General features: G+C 37.5%; 1 protein-coding gene across 7 annotated transcripts in view; it reads left to right on the top strand.

The window, feature by feature from the left end:
• The window catches only part of MRE11 (MRE11 homolog, double strand break repair nuclease), a 77,919-nt gene extending 55,934 nt beyond the window's left edge, over nt 1-21,985 (top strand). For 2 of the 7 annotated variants that reach the window (XM_061142851.1, XM_061142876.1), the window contains 5 exons: nt 132-215; nt 7,708-7,766; nt 9,635-9,702; nt 15,134-15,212; nt 17,312-21,982. In XM_061142851.1, the coding sequence (XP_060998834.1) occupies nt 132-215; nt 7,708-7,766; nt 9,635-9,702; nt 15,134-15,212; nt 17,312-17,365 (344 nt within the window). In that variant the 3' untranslated portion in view covers nt 17,366-21,982. Of the gene's footprint in view, nt 1-131; nt 216-7,707; nt 7,767-9,634; nt 9,703-15,133; nt 15,213-17,311 lie in introns of all 7 variants that reach the window. The other 5 variants (XM_061142828.1, XM_061142838.1, XM_061142870.1 and 2 more) reach the window with 4 other exon arrangements.
• Nucleotides 21,986-27,073: the final 5,088 nt, after the last annotated feature.

Below are 27,073 nucleotides of genomic sequence, written 5' to 3'. Positions count from 1 at the left end.
ATATATTTTTGGCATTTTGCACATAAACTATGTTGAGATAACTTTTTTTTAGATTTCATTTTGATTTTGTTATTTTAAAGAAAGCTTTAGCTACTGATGGATTGTATATTGACTGCCCGGTATTCTATCAGCAGGCACTCGTCTGGAGATTTCTGCTCAAGGCAGAGGTTCAAAGGCCACTACATCAACATCTAGAAATATGTCTATTATAGATGGTGAGTATAGACTGCAGGTGATCACCTTGCAGTTATTTATAAATTCCAGTGCAAGAAGACCCAGGAAACCCCATGAATAAGTCTTACTGGTTTGTGTTGTCGTCACTGGAGAGTCAAAAAGGTTATTGGAATCACAGGATAAATTATATTAATTTAAAAGACCTTTGCCGTTCAGGGGGGCTATTGAAGAAGGTGAGCTCTAAAATGTAATTTTTTATAGTATCTGATATTAGACAAATCTGATGATTTCCCTTTAATAGAGGGATCACCGAGACATAGAAAAGGCAGTTGGTCAGTGTATCAACAGTGACTAAGAGACAAGGAACTGCTTCTTAACGTACTGTTAACCTGCTTTTCTCATGCTGCTTTTGTCCGTGTCTGCTGTTAATATAGTCGGTCATATGAGCTGCGTTCAAGGGAAATTATAGTCAGAATTCTCTGCATTGATTTTGTGTTATGTGTTGTGTCTGAAAGCTAGCCTCAAACTAAGGGAACCTATTTTTTATAAACTGTTTTGATAATAATGTATAAAAATTTAATAAACTTTTCCTGGTGGCTCAGAGGTTAAAGCATTTGCCTGGGTTCAATTCCTGGATCGAAGATCCCCTGGAGAAGGAAATGGCAACCCACTCCAGTATTCTTGCCTGGAGAATCCCATGGACGGAGGAGCCTGGTGGGCCCCAGTCCATGGGGTCACAAAGAGTCCGACACGACTGAGTGACTTCACTCACTTCACTTATGAGATCAACAGAAATTGTAAGTCAGATTTGTGAAAATTTATGTTAAAATAGGTGGTGATTTTTTTTTTTCTCCTTACCAGAGTATATCCATATGTATTGTATTTATATTATCTTATTATTGGAGATTAATTTTTGACAGATTGGAGAGTTGGATTAAGATCTTACAAGATGAAATTTATAAAGGGTAAATACATGCTCTATATATGTCCAAAAGGATGGCTGCACAGAGAGGATTCTGAGAAATATATGATGTTAGCAGGAAACCAAGTAAGAAAGACTTAGGTCACTTAAGGCTGTGCAAAAGTTGATCTAACTGTCTAAATCTGATGGTGCCTGAAAGGCTGTTGCTGAACCGTGAAAGACGCTGGAATTCTTGGCCTCCAGAGGAGAGGAATTCAGTCCAGGGCCAGTGACGAGGCTCAATCACTCAGAGATTTTGTGTGATAAAGAGATAGAGAAGGCTTCGGACGTAGACATCAGAAGGAGGAGGAAAGAGTGCCTCCTTGCTAGCCTTTAGCTGGATGTTATATAGCTACTAGCAGGTTGCTAACTGGAGAAAGGAAATACCTCAAAACTCAGAGATCAGAACCAGGCGCCTCACCTGCAACATGCATTTTGAGATAACTTTGGCACAAGGTGAGTTGTCCCGGGCCATAAAGGGATTGACATGAATCTTGAAGAAAGGCAGGTTTCCAAGCAAATACATAGTTTCATTAACATAGGTTAGAAGAACAATTGTATGAGTAAAACGTGCTTGTTCCTTGAGCCATTATCAGTTATGAGTCTCTTAAGTGAGCTGACTTGAAGAAAGACATAGTTGATTAACATAGCTGAAGAAAACCATTTCCATAAGAAAAACACATTGGTTAGCTCAAGGTTTGAGAAAAGTTCTGGTAGAACCAGGTGTCGTCATGGCAACACAGAATTTTAAAAGAAACCTTTTAATTTTGTATAGAGAAGGGAAAAAATCTGATACTTCTAGTTTGTTTCCTCCTGCTGCTTAAGAGAGAGAAAATCATTTGGAGACCCCTAGCCTTCCTGCCTGTTACCCTCTCAGTGCCTAAAGCAGTATTTATAGAAGTAGTGCTTCTCTACAGCAAGGAAGTTCTCCCTCTGTGCTGATTGGATGTATCATGTCAAGAATACTGTGCTCATCTTTGGAACCATATTTCAAGAAGGATATCAGCCTTATATGATCATTCAGAAGATAAACCATATAATATTAAAAAAAATCTCTTAGAAGGAACTTAGGATAGCTAACCTGAGAAAAATTGAAATCTTTACATTAATGAAGTTCTATCATGTCAAAGATCAAATAGATATGATTTGCATAGTCCTAAAGAGAGTGGTTTTAAATCTGTTTTAAGTTATAGATTCTGCAAACTACGTATCCTGTCTTTAAATAAATACTCATGCAATTGTATTCCATTTCAAAGGGTTCAGGGATCCCTGAGAAGCCCATCCATGGGCTCTAGGTTAAGAACTGCTCCCCAATGAGGATAGATGGGAAAAGCTAATCACACACAGATTTAAATTTATTATATGATAAAAGAGACCTGGAAGACTTAAGAACAATTTCACATACTCCCTGTTTTATAGACGAGGGAATTGAGCTAAATACTTTACCTTAGTATAGTAGTAATAATTTATGAGACAATTACTAACTGTCTGCAACTATAATTACTAATATTTATGAGACAATTACTGGATGCCTGTCAACAGCTCAGTGGAAAGTGAAAGTGTTAGTCACTCAGTCATGTCTGACTCTTTGCTAACCCATGGCCTGTAACCCACCAGATTCTTCTGTCCATGGGATTTCCCAGGCAAGAATACTGGAGTGGGGATCCAGGGGATCTTCCTGACCCAGGGGTCAAACCCAGGTCTCCTGCTTTGCAGGCAGACTCTTTACCATCTGCTCGGTAGGGTTGGTACTTATATTTTCTGTTTTACAGAAAAGAGAACCAAGGCTTTAAAAAGATAGGCAGTTTATCTAAGGTCTCACAGCTAGTAAATTCTGGAGCCTGAATTGAGCCCACGTTCTTTGGCCTTCAGGACAAATAGTTAACCACTATACTAGTTTCCAGAGTGAGATAAAACTAGAGATTGAGCTAATTGGTTGATTGAGCTGATTGGTTCTCAGCAGTCTTTGCATTATACAGAATAGCCTGTCAATCAACCCAAACTTGGAGTAAGCCGCCTCAGAAGGAAATGAGCTGTGACTCCATCAGAGGAAGTTTTTCAGTATTTTTTGGATTACAGATGACTTTGAAGAAAGGATAAAAACATCAGATTTATTAAATGATTCTTAAAGAACCTTCTTATCAAAAGTTCTGCTATGTTTTTATTCAAGAATTATTCAATACTTGAGTAGAGCCAGCTGAAATCCTTCTGACTTCAGAAAGTATATTGTCTCTGTTGCCATTTAAAAAATGGCATCTAGAAAGATACTGAGACATTCTTAGCAGGTCTAAAATAAAAGCACAGAATGGGAAAGGAAGTGAAAAAAAAGCAGTATAAAGAATCTGGGCTGAGTTCAACATATGAAAAGTTCTGTGACTTTAGATGAGTCACTCACTCTCCTAGTCTGTTCACATGTAAATTGGGACTAATCTTGCCAAATTGGATTATTCTGAAGATTAAAAGCAAAAAACCTGGGAATTTGCTGGCGGTCCACTGATTAGGACTCTCCCGAGGGCCCAGGTTCAATCCATGGTTGGGGAAGTAAGATCCTGCAAGCCAGATGATAGGGTGCCCCTCCGCCCCTCAAAGCCTGGCACATAGTAGGCTTTTGTGAAATGTTAATATTAAGAAAGAGAAAGAGAGCTATTATTGAAAAGAGAGGGAGTTAGGAAAGGAGAATGAATAAAATATGAACACTTGTTAATTGGTTAGTGTGCAACCAATTTGGTTAGTGTGCAACACAGAGGTATGGGTATTGTAAATTACCTGCCTTTACCTTAGCCTAAACTGAGTTTTCTTATCATAGCTTTGTTCACTTTTTTTTGTTTGTTTGCTTGTTTTTTAAATGAATTTTTTACTTTTGGCTGCACTGGAACTTCATTGCCATGCACCAGCTTTTTCAGTTGCAATGAGCAGACTTCTTGAGGTGGCTCTTCTTGTTGCAGAGCACAGGCTCTAGGGCCTGTGGGCTCAGTAGTTGTGGTGCATGGGTTTGGTTGCTGCATGGCATGTGGGATCTTCCCGGACCAGGGATCAAACCCTCATCCCCTGCGTTGGCAGGTGGACTCTTAACTACTGGACCACCAGGAAAGTCCAGGCTTTATTGTTTTATGTTACGCTTTCCCTGACACCAGTGGACAGAATTAATCACTCAAACTGAGCCTTCAAGTTTCCACTATTCTTGTTAAGAAATCAGCTGTTAGTTTAGCTTGTTGCTTTTTTTTTTAAGTAGTCCATTTTTTCTCCAGCTAACTGTCTTTGGTGTTCTGCACTTTCACTATGGTGAATCTAGATGTTCAATTCTTTTTTCATCCTGCTTAGAATTTATTCAGCTTCATGAAACTGTGAATTGGTGTGTTTTATCACTTCTAGAAATCCTTTGCTGTTATCCCTTCAGGTACTACCTCTATTCTGTTCTTATTCTTCTAAGATTTCAACTAAATAAATATAACCTATTCACTCTGTCCTCCCACTGGGGAGTAGTACTAACTTGCCAGAGTAATTAATAGTATTAACTATGCATATCTATTACTGAGCACAGCACTTGATAAGAATCCAATCAATGATTGCTGTTGTTATTAATAGTATTAGTGCCAGTGTCTACAATAAACTTATGAAAATGGATCCTCCATAAATTAGTCTAAATTTGTCTTTTATACAGTTGATTTGGCTCAGTGGTTTTACATTTCACGGGTTACGTCCTTTTTTTGGACCTTTTTTTAAAAAATAAAACTGACTTTTTAATACAGTCTGTGACAAAATAACCATGGAGTACTGGCTATAATTGCTGTAACTTTGGGACAAAAGCAACTTTAAAACTATAGCTTCTGTGTTTGTATTCTAAATGGAGGAATGAAGAGATAAATAAAGGTTCAATTCTATTATAACAAACTACGTGGGGTGTAGAGGTTTGTTACTGCATTGGAGTTTTATTGGGAAATGTATTAATAGATATTACATTTATATCTATGTATATCTATGTATTATATCTATGCCAGCAGCAGTTGTGAATAAGAGTTGACAGCCCACGTTTTTCCACAGAAGTTTCTCTGCAAAGGGTAGTGACTAAGTAAATAAAAGAGCCTCTGTCTTTGCATTTAATTTATCATGGCTACTATTGCGGCTACTCCATCTACTGGTACTAGTGACATCATTTGAATACCTACTCCTATAGTCACTTGCCATAACATTTACATTAACTACCTCTTTTTATCCTTTCAACAATTTTCAGCATGAAGTATTATTAACACTGCTTTATAGGTGGGGAAACTGAGACTTGAAGAAGCCAAGGAACTTGGCCACAGTCCCCCAGCTAGAGAGTCCACCTGGGTCTAACTCTGAAACCAGAGCTTTTAGCCCCCAGTACAGTATGCATCGCCTTCCTAATAAAACCCAGTGCTCAAATTTCTGGTAATGTGCATTTATCACACAAACACTTATTGGGGATAAAAAGAAAGAAAGGCTCTTGTTTCTTCTTCAAGGAGCTGAGAGCTTGAGGAGTCCATTAGTGAATAATGATTGAGCAGAAATATTTTTTTGGAAGAGTTGCAGTCCCTGGCTCTTTCATTCAGTTGCCCTGTCCAGCCTTTGAGTAGAGCAGGATTTGAGGCCGGTAATAGAGTAGGTGGGTAGGAACTCTGCTTCTGTCTTTCCTTTCCCCTCTTAGCTAGACATGCCAGGATTGGGGGTGGAAAAAAGGAGTAAATGGTAGCTTAGGGCTAGGTGGGAAGATTCCTGAGTTTTCTTACTAGTAGAATTTTGGACTTGGTGGGGTTGTTTGAGCATTTGACTTCTTTAAGTCCTCTGTCTTTTTAATCTCCTCTTGCCCTGTTGTTTGGCTTTGGGGTTATCTTGGAGGAGACCTTTTTTTTATGTTAGGAAACTGGTAAGGCTTAGGAGAAACTTAAACCTCTGATTGGCTATTTAAATTTTATTCTAGGTTTTTAATATTCTGCACTTAATTCCAGTGTGTGTGGGGCTGGGGGGTGGTTCCCCCACACCACCATGCAGTTCTCAGACACCTACTGGGTGTCCTACAAGTCAACTCAATTCTGACACTGACTACCCAGAGACAGCATCAGATTCCACAGGGGAGAGACCCAGCTCCACAAGACTGCCTGCTTCTCTTCAGGTGCCAGCCACATGCTGGCATGTGGTTGTTACCATACTTCTGACCAATTGGCGATAAATCAGAGGTTCCCATGACTCCTTCCTTGGATTCAATTTCCTTGCTAGAGTGACTCACAGAACACAGGAAACTAGTTTACTTACTGGATTACTGGCTTATTACCAAAGGTATTAAAGATATGAATCAATAGCTGGTTGAAAAGATGCTTAGGACAAGGTCCAGAACAAAGGAGCTTCTGCCTGTATCAAGTTTGGGGTTTAGGCATGGTGGCATGTGGAAACATCCTGATTCATTCCCTCCAGCTCTCTGAACCCCCTCCTTTTGGGTTTTTATCTAGTCCCCATTACATAGGCAAGATTGATAACATTATTGGCCGTTGGTGATTGATTCAACCTCCAGCTTCTCTATGCTCCCCAGAAATCAGGCTGGGGACTGAAATTTCTAACGTTCCCTTCCTAGTTGGCTCCCGGTACCCAACCTCCCTCAGTTGTGGTCCCAAAGTTGCCTTGTTAACATAGTAAAAAACACCTTGATGGCTCTCATCATTTCAGGAGATCAGCGTTTTAGGGGCTCTCTGGACTTCTGGTGGCTCAGACGGTAAAGAATCTGCCTGCAATGCAGGAAACCCAGGTTCCATTCTTCGGTTGGGAAGATCCCCTGGAGAAGGGAATGGCAACCCACTCCAGTATTCTTGCCTGGAGAATTCCATAGACAGAGGAACCTGGCAGGCTACAGTCTGTGAGGTTGCAAAGAGTCAGACACAACTGAGTGACTGACACTGACTGACTAGGGGCTCTCTGCCGGAAATGTGGATGAAGACCAAATTATATTTCTTACTGTAAAATCATAATATCATAGTCTTGGGAAGAAGAAACTTCATGATTCTAACCAGGTTTACAAAGGTGAAAATGTGAGGATTTGTAGGAAAGTTATTGTGAAACAAAGGATACACTGTTTTCTAGAATTCCCTCTGGACAATTACTTAGATACTGAATATTTTTAACACAGTAGAGGAGAGTAAGGAAGCTCTCACTGGAACAAGTGGCTCTTGATACAGTAGAGCCACAAGGAAAGAGATTGCCAACCATAAGAGAAGACCTGAGGAGGTTACTTTCACTTATTTGGAATTCAGTCTATTTGGTGATCAGATTTTATGCTTCAGGTATTTTGCTATAAAATATTTTTTACTATAGATGTTTTTATGAACACTGCTTATTACTTTATTTGAGTAAATCAGAAAAATCATTTGAGACTGACAGACATATAATTCCACCTCCCTTCAGATTTTAAGAAATGTTTTATAATTAGTTTTTATAAAAGGTTTTATAATTAGTCATCATGAGCTTTTACAGATAAAACTTAGGAAATATTCAGCTAAAGCATGCAGATTTTTCTAAACTATTTTAGGAGAAACATAATGGATGTATCATCTTTTTCATTGTAGCCTTTAAATCTACAAGACAGCAGCCCTCCCGAAATGTTGCTACTAAAAATTATACTGAGGTAAGGAAAAAAAGTTCTATAGTTGTGGGCTACTTTATATTTTGTACGTTATGATTGTCAGTTCTTTGCTCTACACAGTAAATAAAAGAAGAAAAAAATGTAAAATATTAAAACTGTTGAGAATTTTACTGATCATATAGGCTGAGGGCTTCTAGGAGTTTTTATTTTGTTTTCTGTCTTTAAAAAAAAAAAAGTGAATCACCTTGATTGTACATCCGTAAATATGTGTCCCCAGTAATAGTTTTAAGAATAATAATGTTGAACCAGAAGGGTCCATGCGTGGAAAACTGTTACAGAAGATGGGCATTCAGTGCACAGAGACGTCTTATTTCTTGCTGGCGTCCTTTTGTTATTTACATACTCTGGCTGTGTCTTAATGGCTGAAGCTAGACTGAAGACAGATTACAAGGTTTCAGTTTATGGACCTCTGTGTGACTCTAGATTTAACATGAAACTTCTGCTGTTGCTTTGGATTCCAAGGAGAGTCCAAAATTGGCTTGACTCTCCTCTTCCCTCGTTTTGAAAACCCATGTGTCTGTCTCACTTTTCAAGCACCATTCCTGGCTTCTGCCTGTGAGTGGGCACCCCCCCTCCCCCGCCCCAGATATAATAATCAAAATGCCTCCAGACATGCCAGACGCTTCTGGAATGGGAGTAGGGGTTAAAAATCACACCAAGCTGAGAGTGACTGCTCTGTATCCTACCATCCTAACAATGATAAATTCATCCCTTCCTGGTCTCTTCAAGCGCGTGATGTGGCTGACCTCCTCTTCCATAAAACTTCTCCATCCTGCTCCTACTATTGCTCTTTTATCTCTCTTAATTCCATCTTTTTTTTTTTTTTTTTTTTTTTTTCCACCTCTTCCTATTATACAACCACCTCTGAGTGTACTGGTCCTTTTATCCTGACCTCCATTTCGTTATTCCTAGTCAGCTGTTGCCCTCTATTGCTTCATATGTGAAAACAAACAAAATTTTCATCATGTCTACAAGGAAGCTTCCCTTCTAGATTTTTCTTTTATAATGGAAGAATATGAGTTCAAAAAGAGTTAAGTCATGGCAAACTAACTTTTTCTTTCAATTTTTTTAATTGGGGTTACATAGTGGTGGTTTAGGGGGATGCTGAAGGTATTAGATTTCTTCAAGGTACATAAGACAATCTTCTGATAGTTTCATGGACAAAAATATTGTCTGGATTCATAGCTGATTAGACAGCTTCATTTAATGGTTTTTGAGTAGTAGTTCAATGTTAACCTATTGAGGGAGTGGATCTCAAGTGCTATTTTTTTCACTGTTTTGTCTTTGACTTTATCAGTTAGATGAATACATAGCAAATGTGTATATTAAGTGTCAAGATAACAGAAAATATAAAATAGGTAGTATTTTGGATTATAGAGTCAAGAATCACAAATATCTTTAGTGAGGCTTAAAGGCAACAAGTGGTATTTAACAGGGATAAATGTAACAGAAAAACAGATATCCAGTACTTCCCACACAGTCTTATATACCTCATTTTCAATTGGAGATGAAACACCAATGGTCTTTCAAACCCACTGCAGGGCACTGTCTGCACATGACCCTATGTGAATTATTCACCAGTCTAGGTACATGTTCCTGTAGGTACCCAGGCTGCCATGGTACAGGATAGAAGTGAGCTCACACATATTATACAGAAAACCATACATAAAATGAAGAGTTGTCTTAAGGGGGAGGTCAGGCAGAGCTTTAGGTTTTATGGGTGCTGCTCACATGGTTTCTGCCTCCTTTTTTGTAAATTTTTATAAAAGTATGTATTTTTAGAATATTGAATGCATTTTTATTCAAAGTTTCCATCCCCACAAAGACTATTTGCTGTTTCTCTCTCTTAGGTGATTGAGGTGGATGAGTCAGATACCGAAGAAGACATTTTTCTGACCACTTTCAAAACTGATCAAAGGTAGGTACAGTCACTTCCTGCAAACATAAACATCTGAAAAAATTAAAAATTATCCAGAATTCTCCTTATACATTTTTCTAAGTCATGGAAACCTAACAGATTCATTTTCAACTAGTGATGTATATGTTGTTGCTGTTTAGTCACTAAGTCATGTCTGACTCTTTGCAACCCCATGGACTAAGTTTCTCTGTCCATGGAATTCTCACAAGAATACTGGAGTGGGATTGCCACGCCCTCCAGGGGATCTTCCCAACCCAGGGATCACACCGTCACCTCCTGCATTGCAGGCAGATTCTTCACCACTGAGCCATCTGGGAAGCAGTCATGTATATATAGAAGTGAAAAATAGACCAGGGGCTAGTTCATAGAGCTGATGCATCCTTATTACAAGTATTTTCAGTGGCAGTTTGAATAACTTGTCATTCATTTCCTTTTGCCTTTATTACCCAGTGATTTTCTTGTTAGAGACAGTACTCTAACAAGCTTTGTATTTTGTTAATATTCAGTTTCAGCTTTTAGCACTTCCTGTATGTCAGGCACCATTCTAAGCCTTTCCATATGAATTAACTTGTTTGCTGCTTACAGTAACTCCAGGAGGTAAATGTATTTATAACTCTGTTTTCCTCCCTTTTGCCTTTGAAGAAAGTGAGGCATGGTAGTTTAAATAGCTTACCTGAGGTCACCAGCCAGTCATGGACCAGGCATTCTGCTCCAGGACTCACCTCTGCCATTGCTTCTTCTTTTATTTAATTTTATTGAAATATTAATTGATTTACAGTGTTGTGTTATTTTCTGCTGTACAGCAGAGTAGTTCAGTTATACATATATATACATTATTTTTCACATTCCTTCCCATTATGGTTTATCCCAAGATATTGAATATTGTTCCCTGTGCTATGCAGTAAGACCATGTTGTTTATCCATTCTATATATAATAGTTGGTGTCTGCTAATTCCAGATTCCCAGTCTATCCGGCTCCCACTCTTCTCCTCCTTGACTAGCACAAGTCTTTTCTCTGTAACTCTATTTTTGTTTTGTAGATAAGTTCATTTGTGTTGTATTTTAGATTCCGCATATAAATGATAGCATATGGTATTTGTCTTCCTCATTCAGACTTACTTTGCTTATTATGATAATCTCTAGGTTCATCCTCTGCTGTTGCTTCTTAACATAATAGATTAAACTCTCAGACCTCTGTGCTTGTAATAAGAGTCATTTAAATCACAAGAGACAATTTAGAAACTAACATTTTGGCAAGAAATCTGAAATCAGCCTTGGCAGGTTTGTGTTCCTAATGACAGCAACTGGGTGACACGATTTAGGTTGTTTGGGGGAAATTATTTAGTAATAGCATGGTTTGTATATTTATTTCGGTCATAATTGGAAGTATTAAGCTCTACCACTTACTGAGTATGGGCCGTGTACAAGTTTCTTCTGTGCCTCAGTGTCCTCATTTGTAAAATGAAGACAAGAATATCCATCTCCAAGGGTTATTATGAGGCTTAGAAGTGAGTTAATGTTAGTGAAGTGCTAAGTACAGTACTGATAGCTTCTGGTGAACAGTGTCAGATTTGTGGTCTCCAAAGGAGAGGATTTACCTCTGGGACCAAAGACACAGTCTCAGTCCCTCAGAGCTTTGTGTAGCAGAGATTTTATTAAAGTGAAATTGATAGAAGAATATTCTAGCAAAAGGCACAGGAAGGGGGTAAAAGAGTATCTGCCTCGCTAGTTTAAGCAAATCATTAAATATATAAAAGCATTATATACTTTTCAACTGGCTGTTGAGAATAGATAAAAAGAATGCCTCAAGACTGTGAAAGTTTTGTCAGGCCTCTTTTCCCACAGCATACATCTTGAGCTTAAAAAATGCATGTCCTTGAGCAAGAGATAGGGCTTACAAGGCCTGCGTGGCTAATGCAAGAGAATGTGAAAAAGAAAGAATGTTCACCTCATCCTTAAAGGGTCCTTGGACTCCCTATCAACCTGCTTAAGTTAACTCTTTCAGTACTTGGCACAAAGTAACACCTCTATAAGGAAGAACAGGCTAGGGAAATAGAATGAGAATAATAGGAAGAATGGTAGGCAGTGAAAGCACTAATATTCTGGTGGTTAACTTGAAAAAGGAAAGAACTTTGAGCTGTAAAACTCCCTTCTGCTGGTTAGGCAGTGGTGGTCCACCCACTTTTCCTTGGAAAGATTGCGGCAAACTCTACCTTGTTGTGGACTTCCATGGTGACTCAGATGGTAAAGAATTTGCCTGCAATGCGGGGGACCTGGGTTCGATTCCTGTGTATGGAAGATCACTTGGAGAAGGGAATGGCAATCCATTCCAGTGTTCTTGCCCGGAGAAGTCCATGGACAAAGGAACTTGGCAGGCTACAGTCCATGGGGTCGCAACGAATCGGACACAACTGAGTGACTAACTCTACCTTGTTGTACCAGGAATAAGAGGACCCTTCCAGATTTGATACAGCTGGCGGTACCCACCCTCATCTTAAAGCCACGAGGAAGAGAAGACCCGGTCCCATCAGGCCAGGGGAAAAGGAGAGATGGAGGGGATCCTGTTAAACCTCACAGTGGGGGGAACTGACATTTCGGGGGCACCTTTTATGTGCCAAGGCCAATTTAACATGTTATCTTATGCTTGTGACAGTGCTACAACTGACATAATTGGCCGAACATCTCTAGACAGGAATTCTGACCTGTGGCTCCAAATTATATCTGTGCAAAAATGAAGAAGACTTAGAGCTCCTGACACAATTTAATACACCCTCTCTGCCTTAAAGCTCATCAAATTAAACTTTCTTTTTTTTTGTCATTTAGGACAAAAGCCATTTATTTATTTGGCCTAGCAGTCAAAGCAATATAGCCATTCTTTCTTTCCAGCACTGATTTCTAAGGATAGGGGACCTCTTATAGACTAGATCTGTCGGTCTGTGGGGTCCTCTGGTGTAGAATTAGGGGCTCCTGCTATGATCACATGAGCCAGTGTCTGGCGTAGATGTCTGGGCACCATTGGTTATTTGTCTGGGTAGACAGCAGCAGGCAGAGAGTCAGGTCTCAGTGGATGCTTCTTTCTTAACTTTCCACTTTCCCCAGCCCCTGCATCCACAATGCCTCGCCTGTGGTGGGCTTCGGCTTTATGCTCTTGATGCTCTGTCTTCCTGTCACAGATGGAAACCAGTCAACAATGACCAGTTCCAGCTTAGGTCAAATACAGAGAGGTAGGGGCATCCCAGTTGGATCGGTTGATAAGTTCCTTGATCTGTTGTCTCTGAAGCTGTGTTACCCTTCGAGTTGCTGGTCACATCCTCCTTTACCTCTGTGCCTGAGAACCTGTGGGTTTTTCTGTTTCCTTCTGACACAAGACCTCTTGTTTCAAACAGTTTGTCCAGACAAGACCTTCAGTTCTTTTGCTGTAGTCACATTCCAAAGCGTGGTAATAAATTGTTGGCTAGGAATTCACAAACACTGCTTTCATTTGTGACAGGAGCTGGCCACCTTTTTCTTAAAGGGTTAGGTAGTAAATATTTTAGACTTTGTGGGCCAGGAGACAATATTGGGGATATTATGTAGGTACTTAAACAACCTTTATTTATTATTTTTTTTTACTTTTTATTTTTTATTTATTTATTTTTTTCATTTATTTTTATTAGTTGGAGGCTAATTACTTTACAGTATTATAGTGGGTTTTGTCATACATTGACATGAATCAGCCATGGATTTACATGTATTCCCCATCCCGATGCCCCCTCCCACCTCCCTCTCTACCCAGTTCCTCTGAGTCTTCCCAGTGCACCAGGCCCGAGCACTTGTCTCATGCATCCAACCTGGGCTGGTGATCTGTTTCACTATAGATAATATACATGTTAAACAACCTTTAAATGTACCCATTTCAAAAGGTGAAGACCATTCTTAGCTTACATCTGTGGGCAACAGGTAGGCTGGATTTGCTTGCTAACCAAGATTGCTGTCCCCTGTTCTAAGATAACTTAAAATTTTTATTAGTAAAAAGACAGGAATATGAATTCCATTACTATAAGTTAAGCTTCATAAAAGCAGATTCCTGATTATCTTGCTTACTGATATTTCCTGGGCCTATCATTTAGTACTTGGCAAGGACCAAGTACTAAATAAATATTTGCTATTCGGTTTGGATAGAACATAGATAATATTAACTGAGGCAACCCTAGAAAGCGGTGAGGCTTTTCCAATATCCTTTTATCCTTTTATGGAAACATAGCTGATAGTTGAATTAAAATATTTCAATGTTGCCATAATTTTGAGGAGTAGAGGATAGTAGTAGATACCTGTTAATATATGCTAAGAACTATGATAATATAAGCAAACATCAGTGAAGTGCTTCATACATGTCAGGCACTGATTGAAGTGTTTAGGTATATTAACACATTTAATCTTAATTTTTAAGTGGCTATTGCTTTTTATTTTTATTTTTGAAATTAATTTTTATTGGAGTATAATGACAATGCTGTGCTAGGTTCTACTGTAGAGCAAAATGAGTCAGCCATACGTATACATATATTCTCTCACTTTGGGATTTTCTTCCCATTCAGGTCACTGCAGTGCAGTAAGTAGAGTTCCCTGTGCTACATAGTATGTAGTTATCCATCTCATTAGTTATCCATTTTACAGATAGTGTCAATAGTATATGGGCTTCCCTGGTGGCTCAACAGGAAAGAATCCACCAGCCAATGGAAGATCCCATGGAGAAGGAAATGGCAACCCACTCCAGTATTCTTGCCTGGAAAATCCCATGGACAGAGGAGCGTGGCGGGCTTCATGCCATGGGGTGACAAAGAGTCAGACATGACTTGGTGTCTAACCAGCTACAACAACATAAAGAGGACATGTACGTCAACGCAGTCTCTGAGTTCCTCCCACTCCTCCCCCTCCCCCTTTGCTGTTTGTATGTTTGTTCTCTGTGTCTGTCTCTATTCCTGCTTTGCAAATAGGTTCATCTCTCCCATTTTTCTAGATTCTACATGTGTGCATTAATGCAAGATAATTGTTTTTCTCTCTCTGACTTACTTTACCCTGTATGACAGTTCTCTAGGTCCATCCACATCTCTACAAATGACCCAGTTTCATTCCTTTTTATGGCTAACACTTTTAATCTCTGAAAAAAAGTATTATTATCCTCGTTTCATATCTGAGGAGATTGTGGCACAGAGGCTGAGTACCTTGCTGAAAGCCATGTAACTTGTAAAAGGCAGAACTGGAATTCAGCCCTTGACCTCAGAGTGCTTTTCCTCACACACCTCTGAGCTTTTACTGCCTCTAATGCAGCTTGAAGAGAATGTACCTGCTGTTTTTATTTATGTCTACTACTAAAATGAAAAACTTGGCAAGAAAGGCTCCTGTGATGAATCTTTGGTTCATCTTCTCTGTTTTTTCTCCTGTTTTGCCTTAGAGGCTCGAGCACTTCATCATCAAGCAAACCCATGTCCCAGAGCCAGGTCGCCAAAGGGGTCGACTTTGAATCAGATGAGGTAAAAAGTACTAAGTTAAATCTTAAATTACAATAATTTAAGTGTTTATAAAATCTGAATAGGAACTGCTAAGCTAGTTGCTGAAAATTATTTCTGAATATAGTTTCATTGATCACCTTCCTTGGAACCATAGTTAATGTGGAATCAATGAGAGGCCTCTGTTGAATGCCTGTCAATGGAAGTGTCTAGACGTGAAAGGCCTGAAATTTAACATCTAATATTCACTCAGCTCTTATTTAACCCACCCAGTTAACAGTAAGATGAGAATAGTTTTTTTTTTAAGCTTTTGTTGTTTATGTTTGGAGAAATAGCGGTGATAATATCTAGAAGTTTTTAATGTTACTTTTTAATAGAATGCTTATTAAATCCTCATTATATGCTCTACACATTTCCTATATAAGGGTACATGGTGGTAGTTTTCAACTATGGTAGAAACATGAACATAAAACTTACCATCTCAACCCCGTTTTAAGTGTACAGTTATCAATAGTTCACTAGTGCTAAGTGTATTCACATTGTTGTGCAACAACCTCCAGAACCTGTGCATCTTCCAGAACCAAAAACCTATGCCCGTTGAACCACACCTTCCCATTTCCCCTCTCCTCAGCCCCTGGCAACCGCTCTAGTGTCCTTACGGTTTTGACAGCTCTGACAGTTCAGATCAGTGGGGTTATTCAGTGCTCGCCTTTTTCTGCCTGACTCGTTTCACTGAGCACAGTGTGCTCCAGGTTTACCCCCATTGCAGCATGTGACTCACGCCTCTGCTTTTGAGCTTCGCCTGCTGCTGTCATGTTCCCTGTGTCCCAGATGTGGTTTTGAAACAGCCTGAAGAGAGACTCCCCAGAACTCGGGCTACAGAGAAAAATGGCAACATGAACTCATACAGTCTGTCTATTAAATACTAACATGTTGCCTCCAGGAGAGAAGTGAGCAATTGTTGATGCATTTGCAGAACATCTAGATATACATATGATTATATGTTATTTAAAAAGTTTCATATACTTCAAGTTAACTGCAAAGGAGAACTATTAGCAAATTCTCTACTATAATTTGAATTTAACTCTCCTTTATAAATCAGTTCTGCCTTTTATGGTAGCAGAAAATGAATCAATAAGTGAGAGCGAATTTGTATTTCTCAAGACATCCACATATCACTAGAGATAGCTAACTTGTTAAACATTTGAATGTGTTAATATCACCAACGGAGCCTAACACCAAATAGTTATTCCTTTTTAGTAATATCTTAAACATAAACCAGAACTTTACAGATTTGCTTTCTCTTTTGAATATTTAGTTATAAAATATATAATCATTGATTTATGTAATCTGCATTAGATCATGTATTTGGGGCTTATTTTAGGTTTGTTAGTTTTCATTCTCTCTAAATTCTTAGCAAACATCTGATATTCTTGCCTATTCATACTGTACGTGTAATAAACAACCCAGGAGCATAGGAACTCATTGAAACTGAAATAGCCCGTCTACTTCTTTTTCCAAAAAAATATTTGAAAGATTGCTTTGCTAGATTGTTTCTTGCATCATTCTGAGAGTCGTGATCTATTTCTGGCATTAAATGGGTAGTGGGAATAAAAGTTGCAGTTATTTCTAAATTACATCATGTGACTTCATTAATTTTTTGGCTTTCAGTTTCTAGAACATCAGATATATCAGTTATAAAATGCAAATTGGAAAAAAATCCTCTTTAAAAACCTAATAAAAATGACTTGAATAGTATTTATTTTTTGGCTTTCCCATACCTTATTTGCTTTTAGTAGGATGAATAACTGAGAGAAATATATTGATATATGTTGTGGGTGTGTATATACACACTCACATAGAGCAGGATAAATTTTTATTTTTAATGCTTGCTAAAAATTCAGTTGAGCTTATTTATTTTGACAGTGAAATGGCTACTAAGGAAGGGAGGAAGAGAAAAAAAACTGACATTTTGTATTTATGAAGGAAGTAGAAACATGAAAGCCTACCCGATGTGAAAGGAGAAGATAGCTCTTACTGGCATTGTTTGCCCATAAGCACTTCTGTCTTATCTCAGTGAAGCATGGAACAATCACTGATTTTACATTTGGATGTCGTTTCAGGACGATGACGATCCTTTTACGAACCTTAGTTGTTTAAGAAGAAACAGAAGATAATATATTTAATGGCAGTTTGAAGTTTTCAAGATTCAGGAAAAATTGAAACATTGCAGACTAATAGTTTACCAGTTGAAAATTTTTTTAGTATTGCTGTTAACTGAAGAATATGAATCATTCTTGCTTACACAGAGATGGAGAAACTAATGTATAAAAATTTGTGTTTTTTAATATCATTTCCTGACCATGACTCCACTGTCTGAGAAACTTCCCAGTTCAAAGGCATATAGAGTAGCATTGGTTCTCCTTATTTTTTAATCTGGTGTTAATGTTAACTGTTTTATAAATGCTATGTAAAACTTAGAAGGTTATTTTCCTGACAGAATAGTTTATTTATACTGAGTGAGAGCTTTGTGTAAATATCATTCTTGAATAAGGACTAAAATAAATCTGCCATTGTACATTTCTGCTTTATAATCAAAGACCGTGTCAGTATTTTAAGGTGGTGACATTTAGCCAGAATTGAGGAAAAGAGCTTTACCCCTTTTTATAATTTTAGTAATTTCTAGACATCCTGGATTTCCTGCACGTAAAACAGTTTATATGAAACAGTGCCTAAGCTCACTGTTACTCAGTATGTGTTCTTTTTCAATATATGTTCTTTTTCTAATGCTTGTGATGGTATCAGCCAGAGACTTTGAATGATTACATATATTCTGTACTTTGAATAATTAGATAAAAGTTGGTATCAAAAAATAAAGTCTGTCAGAGTTATCATTTCTTATTCCAGTTATAGCAAAGATTCTAAAAGATTGTGCTTCCATTGAATGGTAGTAATTTCCTGCATTATTTTCCAGTATTAAAGTTTCTCTCTCTTCCTTGTCTATTTCTAAGAGGAAAGGGTTAAAATAGTTTAACCATATTTTTTTAGAAATATTGAATCTTTTTTTTTTTTTTTAGATAGACTTGTCAGTTGACCCTAATGTTTATATTAGATTAACAATGAAGTATCACTTCTGTGGAATATCAGTGCCAAGATTCCTCATTATTATTTTATCTTAACATTGGGCATGAGCAATTCCAAAATCTTAGAGAAGCAGCTTCTGTTACTTTTTCTTACTTGTAAGTAAGAAAGGAGAAAATGGCTTTTACTCCTTCCTAGGGGGACCTAAGAATTTGACCTCTTCAGATTTAAGTTCAGTAACCCCATTTTCCTTTTTAAAACTGTTAAAAGACCCTGTGAGAGTGTTCTTTTCATCTTACAATGCAGCTATTTATTCAAAACTCCTGAAGGAAGTTGTAGATCTTGGTGGTACAACAGCCTGACATTTCTTCATAGGTAGAAACAAACACTAGATGGAGCAATAGTCCTGATCTTTGCCATATTCATACCTATAATGTGTCAGACTCCAAAAGACAGCATTAGCTTAGTGGCTGGCCTCTATATCATAGCAGTTTGAAAGGGCCTAAGTCAAGAATTGCAATGTAGCCCTAGTTTTTTAAAAAATACTTTCTGTACTTCATTTGGGTATAGGATTATTTTAGTAGGTAGCATCAACTCAGCAGAAGGCCTTGTCCTATGAAATACTCTCCAGCACATCTACTCCCATCTTTAGTATTCTCAGTATTTGAAAGAAGCAAAGATGAGATGCTTTCCACAGTGGGATGGAAGCTGGTTTGGGAGGCAGTCTCTAGGAAGAGTCGGCCAGTGACTCTTCTCACCTGCCAATCAGATGTGTTCAGGTGGGGGTCATAGTAAGGGACATGGTCACTAATGCAACCTGATAGGTTTCTGAGAAGAAGAGTAAGGACTTCTCCCTTTCCGCAAACTGCTCTATGGTATGAAAGAGGTACTAAATGGGATGCATTTAGCTTCTGTGAAAAGTAAGTCTGGCAGTGAGAGAAGGTGAATTCTCCCCAGCTAATTCAGGTCATTTTGTGAATAGCATGTCACTTCCTGGAAATATGTTGGTTGGCCCAAAAGTTCATTGGGATTTTCCATGAAATGTTACAAAAAACCCAAATGAACTTTGGGGTCAACCCAGTAGTAAGTAAAGCAGGAAAAAAAGACATTTTTGATGAATATTGCTGCATAGTTGAATATGCCACATATCCTTGATACTGTGTATTGATGCAGTAAAATCTAGGGCTTTTGGAATGGGTTTTGGAGTTGGGATAGATGTGTGGAGGTGGTGACTGCAGAACCCCTGCAGTTTCCTCAGAGGCTGAGAGAAAGCCTCAGTGAAAACATTCTGAGGAGAAAACTTCTATCATTTACCAAAGAACATCTCTCTCTCTGGCATTTTGTATCAAAAATACAATAGTATATTTATAATTCTAGAAAATAAAAGTGGTACTTAGGAAATTTAGGCATTCAGACTTTCAATTTGGGTACATATTGGATATGGTTTTTGTAAATGTTTAAAATTATGAAATCCAGTAACAGAGAAGTTATAGTTTAACAAATAATGATAAAGTGAGCCTCATGGCACTCTCTGTACAGGTCAGAAAATAGAGTTTCACCAGTCCCTCAGGAGCACTGGTGTCCTCTCTGGGAAACCCCATCTTGACTCCTGCCATTGAGAAGTTTGTTTTTTTGCCACAAGATGGTGCTTCCAAATTTAAAATTAACTCAGTAGTTTTGCAGTAAATTTGGAACCTATGCAATAATAATACTGAACCTATGCAATTAAAACCAAAATTAGCTTTCTAATTTTATATGTAAATTGCTTAGCGTATTTCACCTGGCTCAGCCTGTGTTACTAAGGAAATTGTCAGTTCGATAAGTTTTAGATATAAAGGTACAAGGAGAAAATGTTTTATGTTTTAATAAAGAGAAAAGTCTTTATTAGAAAAATGGAGTTAAAAAGTTTCCCATTGTAAAATTTTTCTGTTGAAATGTACTTTCTCCCAGTGTAATCTATTGTCCTTTTTTGTATTCCTTATACATTTGTCACAGTGCTTTATGACTTTTTAAAGCTAATTCTTTTTTTTTTAAGCTCATTTGTTATAGAATAAAGATTTGTTTTTCCTGAGTCCAAAGAGCTTCCATATTCTTGAATGAAAAATGTCTACATTTCATCATTTGCTTATCTCATTCCCTTTTAATATTTCTAAACTTAATGTTTAATAAATAGGTCTCAAAATACTAGCAGTTTAGATCGGTCTCTATGAAGTCAGCTCATATAGCTTTCTCTTGCCAAGCACATTTGTATATCTGTTCTGTGACTGATAGCTAAATCTGATTTTAGCTATTTAAATCATAAAGGCAATGCATATTCTTCAAAATTCAGACATTGAAATCTTTATCAAAACATATATTTCCCCGTAATCTTCTCCCCAGACAACCTCTCAACAGTTTAGGTACGTATTTCTCTAATTGCTTTTGACATGACTACTACCAAAAATTGTTGAATTAGAACTATCAAATTGTGTAGTCAAATATTTCAGTCTGTGTGTCAAGGTATGTATGTTCACCTTAGTACTTATTTTGACATCCTGAGTTTTCCATATCTTGTTTATCAAGCTCTTTTAATTAAGCTACCATTGTCTGTTTTTTTGAGAGATAATTGCACTGCTTTCCAATATATAATTTAAATGTTGTCACTAATAATTTGGGTCAAATAAAAGAGTATTTAATCTGTGTGCCTTGATGTCATAAGTGGTAAAGCAATATTCAAAGGGCTGTTGACCAGTGATTGCGCATAATAGTTGATTAGCCAAAAGAAGCACGATGGATATCAGGCTGTTTGGCCCGGCTGCTGCTCTGTTCTGCCTGGCAGAGCCACAGCAGCGCTTACGAGTCATGTACAGCCACCCAACACTAGCGCTTAAGTGCCCTTGATCACAGTGCCTCATTTCAAGGGTTTCGTTTTTGTTAGGTTTAAAAATCAGTATTTTCTCAGCTGTAAGCTTATACAACTAACTTCGGTCTACCTATGATTGCATTTGAACTGATTGTGGGATGTATCTGGACTTTGAGCAAGTGTTGCTAGAGGTGAAAAGCCATTGTCTGGTAGAATGAGAGGCCGAATTGCATGTCTGTTGGTCTTAATGTTTTGTTGTAAGCCTTGATAGTCTAGAAATAGGACTTGTGAAATGACATCTAACCATCTGTCATAGACATACCTGAAAGCACCCAGTGGCTGATCATCCCAGTCTTGATTTCTGAGCTTTTCAGTAGTGCTTTGAAACCAGGTTACATTTTTTAAACTTTTAATTTTGAAATAATATCATATTTGTGGAAAATGTACAGGGATAATAGAGAACTTTTTACCTTTTACTCAAATTCACTAATTTTTAACTTTTCTTCATTAAAAAAACTATTCTCTATGTGTGTATGTTCCATGCATATATTCATATACAAACATGAACATGTACACTTACATGTAATATTTTTTTTTTTTTTGGTCTTTGGAGAGTAGGTTGCAGGGGAAATGCTCCTTTACCCCTTAATACTACAGTGTATATTCGTGTGCCCTCAAATCTTATTCTCTTCCCTCCCACACCCCTCTCTCTGCTCTATCTATTGTAGGTAAACAATTTCATTCTTGTTTATCCTTTCTGTATTTCTTTTTGCTAAAACTGAATTTGTGTATTTTTAATTTCTCCATTTTTCTTATGCAAAAAGTTATATATATATATCTCTCCCTGCCCCGCCAAACAATATGTCCTAGAAATTACACCAAACAATTTATGTAGATTTTTCTGTTTTTCATAGCTGCAGAGTTGCTTAAATACAATGGTTTATTCTATCATTTTCCTGTATTTGGATATTTAAGTAGCTTCAGTATTTACAATTATATAAACATTTCTTCAATGTTAACGTTGTTAATATTTTCATATTTATGAATGTGTATCTTCAGAGTAAATTCCTGGAAGGTGGAATTGATGGGTAAAACAGTAAATGCTTGTATAGTTTTGCTAAATACTGCCAAATTCCCTCCATAGAGGTTATTCTGTTTTGTATTTCTGCCAAAGATATGTGAGACAGCCTATTTCTCCATAGCCTCACCATTAGAATTTATTGTCAAGCTTTTGATTTTTTGCCAATCTAGTGGATGAGCATCTCCATATAGTTTTAGTTTGCATTTCTATTATGAATGAAATTGAACTTGTAAACATATATTTCAGGGACATTTTTGGTATGTTATTTGTTCGTGTATTTTACCCCTTTTCCTAGGATCTTTAGTTCTTCCACCCCCACCAATTAATAAAAATACTTTTATGTTAAGGATATTGGCCCTTTGTCTATAATGCAAAACTTTCTTTTTGTGCTCTTACAGTTTCATTTGTCCACATTTAGATCTCTGATCCACTTAGAGTTTACTCGAGTAAAGTTGTGAAGAATAGGTTTAATTTTCTCTTTTGCAAATAACTATCCAGTTGTCTGTACATCATTTATTAAATCTGCCTCTTTGCCCCAGTGTTGTGTGGTCTATTTCTCAACTTTGTTCTATTCCATTGGTGCTCTTCATGCACCAATAGTACAAAGTTTAAATATGAAGGCTGTATAGTATGTTTTAATGTATAATATTAAAGACTAGAGATCTCTTCAAGAAAATTAGAGATACCAAAGGAACATTTCATTCAAAGATGGGCACAATAAATTGGACAGAAATCCTATGGACTAACAGAAACAGAAAATATTAAGAGGTAGCAAGAACTGTACAAAAAAGATCTTCATGACCCAGGTAACCATGATGGTGTGATCACTCACCTACAGCCAGACATCCTGGAGTGAGGAGTTAAGTGGGCCTTAGGAAGTATCATACAAACAAAGCTAGTGGAGGTGATGGATTTCCAGCTGAGCTATTTCAAATCCTAAAAGATGGTGCTGTTAAAGTGCTGCACTCAACATGCCAGCAAATTTGGAAAACAGCAGTGGCCACAGGACTGGAAAAGGTCAGTTTTCATTCCAATCCCAAAGAAAGGCAATGCCAAAAACTGTTCAAACTACTGCACAATTGCATTCATCTCACATGCTAGCAAAGTAATGCTCAAAATTCTCTAAGCCAGGCTTCAGCAGTACGTGAAATGTGAACTTCCTGATATTCAAGCTGGATTTAGAAAAGGCAGAGGAACCAGAGGTCAAATTGCCAACATCCACTGGATCATTGAAAAAGCAAGAGAATTCCAGAAAAATAATCTACTTCTGCTTTATTGATTATGCCAAAGCCTTTGACTGTGTAGATCACAACGAAGTGTGGAAAATTCTTCAAGAGATGGGAATACCAGACCACCACCTTACCTGCCTGCTGAGAAATCTGAATGCAGTTCAAGAAGTAAGAGTTAGAACCAAACATGGAACAACAGACTGGTTCCAGATTGGGAAGGGAGTGCATCAAGGTTGTATATTGTCACCCTGCTTATTTAACATATGCAGAGTACATCACACGAAATGCTGGACTGGATGAAGAACAAGCTGGAATCAAGATTCCCAGGAGAAATATCAATAACCTCAGATATGCAGATGACACACCCTTATGGCAGAAAGTGAAGAGGAACTAAAGAGTCTCTTAATGAAGGTGAAAGAGAAGAGTGAAAACCTGGCTTAAAACTCAGTGTTCAAAAAACTAAGATCATGGCATCCAGTCCCATCACTTCATGGCAAATAGATTGGGAAACAATGGAAACAGTGGCAGACTTATTTTCTTGGGCTCCAAAATGACTGCAGCCATGAAATTAAAAGATGCTTGCTTCTTGGAAGAAAAACTATGACCTACCCAGATAGCATATTAAAAAATAGAGACATTACTTTTCCCACAAAGGTCTACATAGTCAAAGCTATGGTTTTTCCAATAGTTGTGTATGGATGTGAGAGTTGGACTATAAAGAAAGCTGAGTGCAGAAGAATTGATGCTTTTGATCTGTGGTGTTGGAGAAGGCTCTTGAGAGTCCCTTTGATTGCAAGGAGATCCAACCAGTCCATCCTAAAGGAAATCAGTCCTGAATATTCATTGGAAGGACTGATGTTGAAGCTGAAACTCCAATACTTTGGCCACCTGATGCAAAGAGCTGACTCATTGGAAAAGACTCTGATGCTGGGAAAGATTGAAAGTAGGAGGAGAAGGGGACGACAGAGGATGAGATAATTGGACTATCTCGTGTTAATGGACATGAGTTTGAGTAAACTCCGGGAGTTGCTGATGGGACAGGGAAGCCTGGCCGTGCTGCAGTCCATGGGGTTGCAGAGAGTCAGACATGACTGAGTGACAACTGAGCTGATCTGAACTGAACTGAATGTTTAATAGGGCTCATTACCCCTCATAGCTTTTCATTTTCAATGTTTTCTTAGGTACTCTTTTGTGTTTGTTTTTCCAAATGAACTTAAGTATCACTTTCGTAGTTTCAACAGCAACAAAAACTGTTTTGGTATTTTTTTTTAGAAATGCATTAAATTTATAAATTAGGAAGAACTGATATCTTTTAGGATATCTTATCTAAGAACAAAGAATATCCTAACATTTATTCAAGTTTATTTTATGCATCTTAAAAATGTTTTAAATGTTCTTCATAGAGGTTTTGAACACTTAAAATTTAGTCGTCAGTATTATTTCATCTCATGCTGCTACTGTGATTGTAGTTTTTCTCCTCCATTATATCTTATAACTGGCCATTAATTTTATATATGAAAACTATTTGTTTTTGTATAATAATTTTATATCCTGCTAACTTGATGAATCCTGTCACTTAAATTTGTTTTATCTTTGATACATTTGGCTTTTCCAGGTGTAATTTTATGTGATCTACCAATGAAGATATTTTTATGTCTTGTTTCAATTCTTATGCCTTTAATGTTTTTTTGTCTTATCTAAGTGCATTGGCCTCCACCACTATGTAAATATATCAAAAAACTGGCAAAGTGCAGACAAGGACCATACATTTTTTTCTATACACTTTGATTTAATGTTACCAAAGTTAAAAACTTGTAACTAAGAATAGCTTTTTCTCCAAATTTTATACATTTAGCAAATGATAACTTCATTCAAATGGATTCATGCAGTGTGTACCTTTCTTTGTGTGTAACTTCTTTCTTACAGTGAGAAAGTTACAGCCATGTTGCAGCATGTCCCTACTTTTCACTGCTTAGAGCGGTTCCCACTCCCACCAGCCACAGAGTCCATATCCTTATAAAACACTTGGTATTTTCACCCCTTCTCATTTTAGTCATTCTGATGGATATGTAGTACCATAGTCTTCTGCTTTTGTTTTATTTTTCTGTTAACTAATGATGTTAAGAAACATTTATATGTACATATTTTTTTCACAGTTTTGATGTCTTTCGTAATATGTGTATTCAAATATTTTGCCCATTTTTGAGTGAGTAGTCTGCCTTTTTCTCACTGAGATGTATGTTTTATATAATTTCTTTATTGTGTATATGTATTGAAAATTCTCTCCAATGGCTTACCCGTTCATCCTGTAAATGATGTTTTGTTGAACAGAAGTTCTTCATTTCAACAAAGTTCAGTTTATCAGTGATTAACGTTTTTGTTTCCTGTTTCTCTATCCTAAGATCTTAGGATCTGGAGGTTCTTCTGTGTTATCTCCCAAAAGTTTATCTGATTTGTCTTTTACATGTAACTCTGCAGTTCAGCTGGGCATTTATTTTTATGTGTGGTCTGAGATAGGAATCGTTTCATTCTACTCCATATGGAGATGCCCTTGCCCCAACACCGTTTGTTGAAATCACTTGTCACTTTCCCCTGCAGTGGAGAGCTCTCTTAGTCATTAATTAACAGACCACATATACACATATGGATCTATTTCTGAACTTTTTATTCAGTACCATTGCTCTGTTTCAAATTCATTACTATACTTTTATAATGAGCTTTTCATTTACTAAAACATGCCTTCCATCTTTGTTTTTTATTTCCCCAAAAGTATGTTGTTAATTCTTGGATCCATAAATTTTCAAGTAAATTTTATAATCATATATACTGCTTGTGAGTTAATATAAGTTTTTAGCAAAAATACTTCAGTAGTTTCAGTTTGGTTATAATTTTTTAATTGAAATATAGTTGATTTACAATGTTATGTTAACTTCTCCTGGTCAGTAAAGTGATTCAGTTATTTATATATATATACATATTCCTTTTTCTATATTCTTTTCCATTATGGTTTATCTCAGGACATTGAATATAGTTCCCTGTGCTATATGGTTGGTTATAATTCTTAACTGTAATCAATTGTAGTTGATTTAATTTAAACCTTGATCTTATTCCCAGACTTGACATTTCCTTTGATAGTCAAAGAAACCAATTTGGGTTGCTAAGAGCTAATGTTTGCTGGGTGACATTAAGAAAATATCCTATTCTTGCTATTATTTTTCTGTTTCGTACCTGAAACGTTACCAGCCTTATTTACCTGGCCTAATGTTCCTTTGGCCATTGGTGACCTAGCCTGTCAGGAGAGAGTAGTAATGATTCCCATGCCCCTACCTCACTCACCTTCCTTTCTTCCAACCTGTGTAAACCAGGTGGATTACCCTCCTCTCTCAAGACACTTCCTGCATTTACAAAACATCCAGTCCAGGCTTTCTGGCACCCTCACTATCCAACCCCCTCTGCCTTTCCAGCCACTGGTTTCCTTTTGTCTTCATGTTCACTCCCTACATGACATCCCCTTGTATTCTTCAGGGGTCCCTTCTCCCCATTGGTTGTACCAGGGAATGCGGGGAGGTGGAGAGTGAAGGAAAGTGATGTTCATTGAGTTGCCCTTCCCTGCCAGGCCCAACTGTGTATGAAAGTGTTAGTCACTCAGTTG

This window comes from Dama dama, chromosome 1 (assembly GCF_033118175.1).
Source record: "Dama dama isolate Ldn47 chromosome 1, ASM3311817v1, whole genome shotgun sequence".
In the NCBI taxonomy this organism is placed as follows: domain Eukaryota; kingdom Metazoa; phylum Chordata; class Mammalia; order Artiodactyla; family Cervidae; genus Dama; species Dama dama.
The sequence above is the reverse complement of the archived record's forward strand: the minus strand, read 5'-3'. Positions and strand labels throughout refer to the sequence as shown.